At 35.6% G+C, this 11,097-nt stretch overlaps 1 protein-coding gene across 1 annotated transcript; it reads right to left on the reverse strand.

The window, feature by feature from the left end:
• Positions 1–689: 689 nt before the first annotated feature.
• Positions 690–4,292, reverse strand: LOC114168703 (zinc finger CCCH domain-containing protein 30-like). Its single transcript, XM_028053611.1, has 2 exons — positions 4,027–4,292; positions 690–3,512 (listed from the first exon to the last, which is right to left on the reverse strand). The coding sequence occupies exon 2, from the start codon at positions 3,410–3,412 to the stop codon at positions 1,289–1,291; it is 2,124 nt and encodes a 707-aa protein (XP_027909412.1). The 5' UTR covers positions 3,413–3,512; positions 4,027–4,292; the 3' UTR covers positions 690–1,288.
• Between the last annotated feature and the right edge of the window lie 6,805 nt (positions 4,293–11,097).

The following is an 11,097-nucleotide window of genomic DNA, read 5'->3' on the forward strand; positions in this document are numbered from 1 at the left end:
ACCAAATTCTAGATGTTTTAGATTCCAAACTATTTAAGAACTGAAAAAATGTTAATATTTTCTAAAATATTTCTCATAAATTTCAATTATAATGTATTATGTATTATTGTCCTTTTCCTAATTGACAGAGTAACCTTAAAATGATTGATTGCAAAGTAGCAGGAATGGAGTGGTTTGCTCAGTTACAGTGAGTGCTGATAGGTTACACAATTTCTGCATACGTGGGAGTGGCTTAATGAAGAGGTGATAGATTCAATGCTTTTATTCAACAATTTGGTATATGAAGTTTGATAAACTAAAAACAATGCATATATTTGTGACAACAGGTCATGAATTAGGTGCAACCATAAACACCAACTATCAGTTGGGGCACAGAAGAATCACCCAATAAAATACCCCAACTACCACTTTCATAACACTAGAGTCCACTTTCTGCAGTGTTGCCAAGCAACATAATTAACACTATCCCCAGATCTTGAATTTTATCATTCAAACAGCACAAAAAGCCAAAAAGTTATTCCTTCAGTGGCTTCTTCACAGTTAAAAGATGATCTCAAGTTTTCAGAGCAGGACCACAGAATCATTCCACGTAACCACATAGTCATTTAAGACACTTTGCAGGGAATAGGATGCAATCAAAGCATGGGTAGTTGCACAAATTTAATGTAAGTGGGTACAAAATGATAAGAGATAGGATAAAGGAAACATTGCATTTGATTTTAAAATAAAATGATACACAGTACAATTCAAGGTTGTAAATATTCAACAGTGCAGATCATATCTAATTATTCCATTACAGACCAACACCTTGTTCTTTGGCAACAGCAAATCACTGACTTGACTTTAACTTGGTGAACTTTCAGAAAAAACTTGTAAACAATGAGCATGCTAGTGGTTTTTGTTGCATTACAAACCATTTAGCTTGCAAGATGGTGAACTCAGAACTTGATTAAAAGGGAAAAGGGAAGAATCCTGTGACAATGGCCGTTTTGGAAGAAAAATAGATAACCTCGACAGGATTTCTCTCCTATGGAATATAAGCCCCAAGAGAGAACTTCTTCGGTTCTCTCCTGAGGCTCTGTAGTAAAATAATGAATGACAATTATTAAAGAAAAAAAAAGAGAAAAAATAGAATATCCTTCAGGTAACTTTGCAGCCAACCCACCTCCTTTACTACAATTGCTCCTCTCCTTGTCGTCTTCCCAAAAAATTTCACCAAAAGAATATGTACCTTACGAAAATTAAATACCTATCTCAACAAGGTGATAATGTAAAGGGGTCAATTTTACTAGACTACAAGCTGATCCAGTTGCATTTGCTCAAGCCAGGCTCCTAAAACGGAATGATCAATGGATTCAATTTGGGAATTAGAATTTGGTCCATCCGCTGATGGCGCTGTGGGCAGAGGAGAAGCAAACTTCTCTTTCATCATCTCAGGTGGGGATTCCCTCACCAGAGACTGGACCCATGATAGATCAGGCTCTTCGCCATTATGCTTAAGCTCGAATGAGGATGACCTTCGCATCTGATTACCAAGCTCGTCACCATTTACTGACCAATCAGCTTTTCCATTAGGAGATCCCCACTTGGACCAAGCGTTTACAGGAGAGCCAACAATTGAGGCAGGACTGTTGGCACCAAGGTCCCTTGAACTGACATTTCGCAGCTGTAGCTGCTGCTGCTGCTGCTGTTTCTCACGCTGAGCAAACGCAGACATGCGTGCGCTCATAGGTGAGATTGGTTCCACACTTCTTGGTGACATCCTTCCAGACGGAGAGACACCAAAGGAGGCCTGTAAAAGAGGATGGTCAACACTCTTAGGAGAAAGCAAATTAGTATTAATTGGTGATAACATGCTCTGTATCTGTTGAAACTGATTGAGAACAGCTGATTTGTGGGTTGGGGAAAACACAGATGCCGCTGCTGGATCCGAATAACGGGGAGACGATGAAATTTCAGCAGAAAATAACTCTTCCAGATTTGCTGGAGTTAGGGTCTTGGACCGACCAGATCGACTCACAGAACCAGCACCGGGGCGAGGCTGTAAGTAACAGCTCAAGTCATTCAAAGGGTGCTGATGGCCATCAAGATCAAGCATTCCATTCAAGTCTTCTGGTGGAATGTCTCGTGCACTAAGGGAAGACCTCAATCGGCTAGATTGAAGATTGCTTCCTGGTAAATGAAGAGCTGGCACGTTTGGCTGTGCCCAAGCACCAGAGGAAAGTGACATGCCATTAGCAGATGGGGACATCGGTTGCCCAAAGTGAGATGGCGACATGGAAGAGACCGACGACGGCGAACCCGGTAAAAGGCTCATCGCAGCAGCCATGTCCATGACATTAGGAGCCGAGGCCGATGATCGTGGCGAAGGAACAGCAGATCCAGTGGACACATACAGTGGACGCAGCTCCTCTGCTGTGTGAGCAAAAAAACACACCCTACGATTGCAACTAGTGCCATCTTTGCAAAGCCGTGTCCGATACTGAGCCGGGTGAAGCCAGCACTCAAACACCCCATGAGCATATTCACACATGTCTCCTCGCCTACAAGCCCCTTTCCTAAAATCAGGGCACGGCACACAGCTGTAATGAAACTTCCTAGGGTCTCTCCTCCTTGCGTTCTCTCCGGGGTGAACAAATGGGCACTCCGTCCAATCATGAGAGTAGGCCCGGGAACAAGGCCTAACCTTGAAGGAAAACATCCGAAACTCGTCGGTGGCGTATATGCTGTTCTTTATATCAGGCAGAGATGGATCTATGGGATACTCCTTCTTCTCTGACAAAGACCCAATAGCTGCTTCAGCAAACTTTGCTACCACCGGAGATGGTGGCGATTCTGACGGAGAGTATGGTAAACCATTATTGGGGGAACCAGGGCTGGATGAATTAACAGACACAGGAACAGAGAATTCACCAATGGACCCACCAATAGACCCATCCGAAGCACTGTCTGATAAAAGCTCCTCAAGCACAGGTTTCATTTCTTGCAGCTTAGGAGGGACAACAATCACATCTACCGGGCGATTTCCATAGGCATCCATGCAATTCGCATCAGCACCTGCGGATAAAAGCATCTTCACAGTTTCAACAGCATTGGCAGACCCACCAGAAGCAGCACAGTGAAGGGCAGTAGTTTTATTAGCTCCACAAGCGAAATTCACATCAGCCTCAGGGCACATCAGAATAAGCTTGAGAACATCATTGCTACCGTAAGTAGCAGCAACCATCAAAGGAGTGCGATGCTCAAGAACAATTTGCTTCGATCCGTTTTGACGTCCATACCAGAATCCAACCTCGTTGATCGCAGAAGGATCCTTCTCTAAAAGAACCTTAAAACCTTCAATATCGTTGTTAGAGGCAAGCTCTAGCAGACTGGAAAAAGAATCTTCGGTGTTAACTGTTAGCGTTTTCATTTCTCTGAAGAAGTTAGTCGTATGGATTTTACACCTAAAGAAAGAAGAAATTGGAACAGATTTTGATTTCTCTGGACCACTTTTACATGCCTTCAATTAACTGGACAAAACAATCACAAAATAAATCAATAAATCAAGGATTAGAAAAAAACAAAAATCAAATTTAGCATATAAGAAATTGACACACAAGCTTATTATAGATTCTCACAACAAACAAGGCAGACATCATGCTTAGTTAGAGAATATACACAATCAATAACATCACTTAAATAATTAAAACAAATCACAAGAGTAGCCCAACAAGAGATGAAATATTCTTGTTGCAGCTGAAAATAACAATAAAATATAAAAATGCATAATTTAGATGTAATGAAACACACTCACAACACAGATCTGATGCAAACATAAAACCTAACATCAACACAATTGCAGAAGAAAAAAAATAGAACGAACATAAAACAAAAATCATTCCAGCTAAGATTAAAAATCACTCTTTGATCGAGCAAATTCATCATCTGGTAAACGAAAATGAAAACCCCAACAAAGAACTAAAATCGAGAGAAAATAGAAGGAAAAAAAATAAAAATGTGAGCTGAAGGGAGAGAGAAATTCACCTTGACGATCAAGTTTAGAAAGCGAAAGAATGAGCAAATGCGAAGTGAAAAAGAGCGAAGAATGAAGAAATGGCGAGATCTGAGAGAGTGGGAAAAAGTTCAAGGCTTCACTCTCCATCGATGGAACTGAGGGAACATGAGAGAGTAAAGAAGAGAGAGAGAAAGTGCGTGTGAATGTTGTGTGTGTAGAGGGAGAGAAGGTAACGTCTAGAAGGAACAGAAGAGAGAAATTGAAATGGAAATGAAATGCGGGGAAATTAAGGGTGAATTTATCTGAGAGGGAAGTGAAATGGTGGTGAAATGCACGCCAAATGCAAGTCCAAATGAAGTCTCTGGAGAGGGGGTTTCGGGAAACCGGGATGGTCGGTGGGAGGGAAAGTGGAGGTGGGAGAAAGTGGGAGGGAGAGGGGAAGGGCTAAACCGGTTACCGGTAAGGGTGGACTTGATTCGAAGATTGAAGAAGAATGAAAATGGGTTTGGAATCCGCCAATGAGAGAGTGACTCGTGCGCCAATGATGGCAGAGTGAGGACAGTGGTCAATTGTGTTAATTGTGGAGTCAAATCGAAGAACTCCAAAAAATATCTTTCCTTTTTTTATGCTAAAAACCCTCACAAATAATAAATATTAAATTACATGTCTTAAAAATTAATATATTATCTATAAATAAATATTCAGATGAGACTATTATAAATGTAAAAATATATATATATATTAGTAAATTTACTCAATTCTTACTATGCCTATTGTTGACATTTATTGACAATTATGCAAATTATAGATATAAGAAAATAAAATAATAACAAATTTATTCAATTGTTCATATCTTTATTTTTTTTATTGACCCATACACAAAATTATGATTTTTTTCTCATTTCAAAATTCTTATTTATCTATCATGTAATCCTGATTGCCTATAGTTCCTTTACTCACCACACGTGTGTAAAATCTCTTTCAAATACATAACTAAAATTTTTAATACATACAAGGAAGTAAAACCACTTAAACTATTTTTTTTTATGATAACTTTTTAATTTTTTGATGAATATTCACTTGAAACAGAGATAAATTAAAAAAATAAACGTAAAAAGAATAAAAGAAAATTTTGATATTTATAATTAGAATAAATATAATCGAAAATTTTGATATTTATAATTAAAATAAATATAATCTCGTAATGCATGTTTGACAATTAACATTCATTTTTATATATATAATTATTCAATAAAAGAAAAAAAATTAACATAGTCATGGTTGGTAATTGTATAATGATAATAAAATATAGGCTTAAATATCTTTTTACTCCTCATTTTCGTATAAGTAACACACCATAATATAAATCGTGCAACCTGTACAATGCTCCGTTAATGATTTAAACGGCATTACAGGAAAGGACCAAATAAAACACGATTTGCGAAGATGAGGACCATTTTAAACATTCGATAAAAATGATGATCATTTTAAATATTCTGTCAAAATGAGGACCATCCACAACAAACATTACGAAAATGAGGACAAAAAGGTATTTAAACCTAAAATATAAACTTTATATTTATCAGAATCTATATTATTTAAAAAATACTTATCTTTCTCAGGGTCAAACATCATTCAAATGTCCAATTTCTCATGCTATATAGAATGCTTAAAACCTAGAAGATTTATTAATCATGAGTTTTAAGGTTCATAGATATCATGGGAATAATATTTTTATCTTATATTAATGACTGATTAATGGATGGTGTATGTACAGGTGTCCACTTTTTTATAACAAAAATATATAATTAAATATTAAATATTATAAAATTAAGTGAAATATGTTGCTAAAATTTATATTAAAGTTATACAAACCTGTATATAATAATTATAAATATATTTTTCATTGACGTTATAATATTATAATTATATAATAAATATTTATAAAAATGAAAAAAATATGTACAGAAAATAGTTATAGATATTTTAATATTTACTTTTATAATAAAAACATTAATTTTTATTATTAATTTTTATTTTTAATTTTTAAAAATAATAGAAATTAGAAGTAACTTATGAGATTTGTGAAAATAACAAATAACTTGGGCGTAAAAGCAATTTATTTATTTTTTCTTTTTCAATTATAAAATAACACATACATATATCTTATGGTTTCATTTATTGCATCTTATTTCTTTTTATATCTCTAAATTATTAAATTGTATTTATAGAGAGGAATTATTGTCCTACTAATTTCTTAAGATGCTATCATTCATATATTCATTCACCATTAATATTTTCTAACGAAAGATTTAACTTAATTATATTGTTGAATTACTTTTTTTTGTTTTATTTGCAATTGATCATTTATTATTATTGATGCTTATTTTTGTGACAAAATCCAAAATATATTTTTTTTTTCTACAAACATTATTTGGTTGAAAGGTAGTTGTTGAAAGTTGAATATGTTATGGAACAAGAAATTAAAATTAATCCATTTTATAAAAAATTGTCACACATAATGGGTTTGGTTTGTCTCTAAATCTATCTTCTGTACCACATATGTGTACTTTGAACTGCAAAAATTAAAAAAAGTTATTAATGACTTTTCAATCTTATAAGTTAGCATTATTTTTTGTCTTTGTATATGGATAGTATTTGTTTTGTATTGTAATGCATGTTTTCTAGTCGTAAATTGTACTTTGTGCAAGATTAAAATCAGACCTATTTTTGATTTTTGAATATTAGAGATATGTGTTATACTCAATCATGAACGATTTTTTATTATAATTTCATTTTACATTTCTTTTGTTTACTAGGTTTTCTTTTTCTTGTTAACTTCATGGATTTTGATTTATGGATGTTGATTTACTTTGTGGCTAGACAACAAAAGTAGAGAAGAGGAGTTGTTTTTTTTCAATTGTATGGTAACCTTATGTTTTGTGTTTTATATACGGAGAGGCTTGCTCTATTATGTAAAATTTGAGTTTTATTTATTCATTTTTAATGTTTATGAATATTTTAATATGTTTTGTAATGAGTTTATTTGAAGTTGAATCAAGTCAAACATAATAGAATCTTTGATTTCATTTCAAGTTTGACTTGTTTGTTTTCTTATTTCGTTTAATTGTTGTGTTTGTCTTTCTAATAATTTATGAATATTTTGATATTCATTGTCTAATGTGTTTGTGTGAAGTTGTGTTTGTATGAAGTTGAATAGCATCAAACATAACAGTGCTTTGATTTCATTTCAGGTTTGTTTTGTTTAATATGTTTTCTTACTCCTTTTATTGTCGTCTTTGTCTTTCTAATAATGTGGTTTCTTATTTTTTTATAGCAGATGGTCAAGAAATTTGATCTTATAAACAACATTGATGGTAAGCAAAAAACATTAAAGTTTGTGATACATAAGTGATTTATGGTTTGTTAAAAATCATGATTCCACTAAGCATATTCAGACAATTATTGTGGCCCGTAAGATATATAGTATATATATTTTAGAATGACCACTACGATGCAAGCATGTGACTATGGATAAATAATTAATATGTACTTTAATACGACAATAGTCATTTTGACTCAAGCAAATATCAAACCACTATTAGGTAATTGGATATTTTATTCAAGTATGTCTCAACAATGTTTCAATTACCCAAATAATTATTCAAATATTACTTATGTTTAGGATTATGGTCTATTTATATATCTAATTCATGCCATGAGTCTAAGTTGTTGATGGATTGTACTCTTATTTATAGTGTCTTTGTGTGTGTCTGAGAGTAAGTGTGTGTGTGTAACTCCTATTTGTGTAGTGGATGTTCGAGTCTTTGGATCTTCAACTTTTTATGTTATTGGATCTTTGAAATAAAACATATAGACGCAGACCAATTCTTCAAGTAAGTGTGTTAAAGTCCAAGTGTGAGGTGTTTATGTTATTATTTATGCATGTTTAATATGTTTGAGTTCACCATTTTTGTTTGTGTTTGACGATGATCATGTGACTTGTCACACGAGAGCAGATGTTATTCCAGGTAATGATGGCAAGACATAGAGCCGAAGTGAGGGCTAGCTTGGGGAATCTTATTAAAGAAACATGTTTTGGAATATTTTGTATTTTCTTTTGATTTTGGATTTTGGATTTGTATTAAATTAATTATGAAGTATTGTTATTTCATACGCTTTTAAAGTTTTAATTTTTCCCGCGCTTGGGAATGGTATCAGATGTTGAATAGTTAATTTTAATTATATTTTGCTTTACCAAGTTATATCCGACTAAGGTGTTACAATTGGGATAAGCAACCATTGAAGAGATTGACCATTGAAGGCTCTATGATACCATATGAAAACTGTGATTGAACATATAACAAGAACTTAGAAACATTCTTTATTTTACTCCTTGAATATTAATACAAATGGAATTTTTTTATATAGAAAACAACTAAACAAAAGAAGTAAAACTGATTAACAAACTTCTAACTCTAAGGCAACTTAACACCAGTGTAATAAGGGCTTTTGGCCCCGGTTAATTTTGGCATTCTGCCTCGGTTTTAGAACCGAGGCATATTGGGGTGAGGTCAAAAGGGGGTGCCTTTTGGCCTCGGTTATCACCCGAGGCGTAAAAACACTTTTCTGCCTCACTTTGGCCTCGGTTATGGTAAGAACCGAGGCCATATACCCCGTCACTACCCATCAGCAACCATCCATCAACAACCATCCATCATCGACAAACCCATTCTCAACAAACCCATTGGCTTTGCGACGACGCGGCTGACGACAATGGCGGTTGCTCCGGCGGGCGTGGTGGTGCTGCTGCGTCATGGTCCGTGAAGAAAAGGTGGTGGTTGTTGCAACTGTTCCGTTTGCGTGCTTCGTTGTAGCTGCTGGTTCGCGCGAAGATGGACGAGAATGAGGGTGCAGGTTTGTGGTTGCGCTGCTGCAGGTGGTTCTTCTGCAGGTTGGTGTTTCCGGCGTTCGTAGAGGTGCGGTGGCACCACCACGCAGCAGTTCGCATCTCCATCGCAGCAGCAGCAGTGCCGCCACCGTTCACGAACCATTCTGCGCAAGCCACCACGCCGGAAAACGCTGCTGGAGCGAACGGCCACCGCGAGTTCTTCTTCCTCACGCAGCAGCCATGGCTGCACCAGTTTCAAATCCACCATTGACGCAGAACCATCGTTTGTTGTCCATACGACGTTCGCACCGCAACAGCAGCCATGGAAACTGCCACACCTCCGCGAAGCAAACTGGCGCGCCTCCATTATAGCATCTGCACCGCACCACCACAGTTCAGTCACCATCTCCGTCCACTCAAGGAGGAAGAAAGGGAAAGTGAAGGAAGGGCTTCGCGAAGAGAGAGAAAGTGGAATTGCAGAGGCGGCGCGGGGAGGAAGAAGGCTTTGTGAATTTTGAACCCTAAATAAACCCTATGGCTTCGGTTGTTAGAGGAACTGAAGCAATTGACCCCCTTTTGGCACCGGGTCTCCTTGGACCGAGGCCTATACCCCTGACTTCCAGCCACTTTTTGGCTTCGGGTCCTACTGGACCGAGGCCTATACCCCTCTTTGGCACCGGTTTTGAGCGAACCGGGGCCTATACCGCTCTTTGGCTTCGGGTATTTGGAGAACCGAGGCCTAAAACTTGGCTCTAATTGCAAAAATGCCACCGCGCCATTATATGCTTCGGTTTTTGGCCAACCGAGGCATATAAGGCGAGGTAAAATGGGAATTCTGCACTAGTGTAATCACCAACAAATTAACTAACTCTTAATTATGTAAAACGTTTATCACTAACAAGATTATTATGCTCTTAAATAGAAAGAGTTGTGTCATAACTATCAGTTATAACTTTTGACATAGGACTAACTTCTCAATCTAACAAAACATTTTTTCCTTTAATGGGATTAGAAATATCTGCAAACATCTTTTAGGTTAGCTTTAATCTTACTATACTTCTTGACCTTCTTGTCTTTCATGAAGACTACTAACCCATATGACGATGTGTCTTTATCATTCATATATGCATTGAGGTGTAGTTCCCTTGTATAGAGGATCAACTTAATATCTTCAAGTGTGATACAATTTTTACTTACACCCAAAGAACTTACCAAGTGCTCGTAGGTTGTTGAGAAAGGTTACCAAATTTTCATAGTTGCATCCTCATTTTTTTAGTTTCACATTGATGTCTTAGTGTTGCATAAAAACAAAATTGAACTCAAGATGAGCTTTTGGTAGTGTACTCTCTTTCGCATGTTGTATGAATATTTATCTCTTCAACAAGTTATACAAATGAACTTCATTATAGAGAACTTCTCCAACCCTAACCATAACACTATTGAGGATTTCTCTTTTGTAACCTCATAAAAACCTCATTTAACAATAGCAAAAGGATAATCAAATGAGCATTTTCTTCCTACTACTAAAGAATTTGCATGCGAGATATTCTTTTGAAAAGTAATGCCCACGTGCCTTGATGCTTGACAAAAACCTTCATCATTTTTCTCCATAGACTAAAAATTCTCTTCACATTAAACTTCCCGATCTTAAAAGTGATACTCATTCTCTTGCAAAACCTTGTGACAATAAATGAAGAAAGATATCAAAATTGGCTATGATGTCAATTTGTTGTGCACCAAGTTATAATTAAGCCAAAAAATGTGCAAAATGACACTATGAATCAAATCTAACGAAGACTTAGAACAAAGAGCAAGCACAAAGTTAGAAATAAATAAATTGACTCATGTATTATGAAAATCAACATTAAGTTGCATCACAATCTCGTTTCATTATATAATCATCTATATGAAGGGTATATGATACAATAAGAATTAGCTAGATTACAAACAAAATCCCAAATAAATCAATTGTATAAAAAATCTATGGTGATCAAATGATATAACTCTTCATCATTAAACAACATACTAGAAAGCATATATAATTATGAGTTAAATATGTTTTTGGTCCTTTAACTTTCAATGAAAATTTGAATTAGTCATTCTTTGAAACTTTTGTCCAATTTAGTCTTCCAACATTAGAAACACGTGGATTTAGTCTTTTTAACCAAATTTTGTTAAGTTTGTTTGACGTTTCGAACGTGTTTCAAGA

Source organism: Vigna unguiculata, chromosome 11, assembly GCF_004118075.2.
Source record: "Vigna unguiculata cultivar IT97K-499-35 chromosome 11, ASM411807v1, whole genome shotgun sequence".
NCBI lineage: Eukaryota > Viridiplantae > Streptophyta > Magnoliopsida > Fabales > Fabaceae > Vigna > Vigna unguiculata.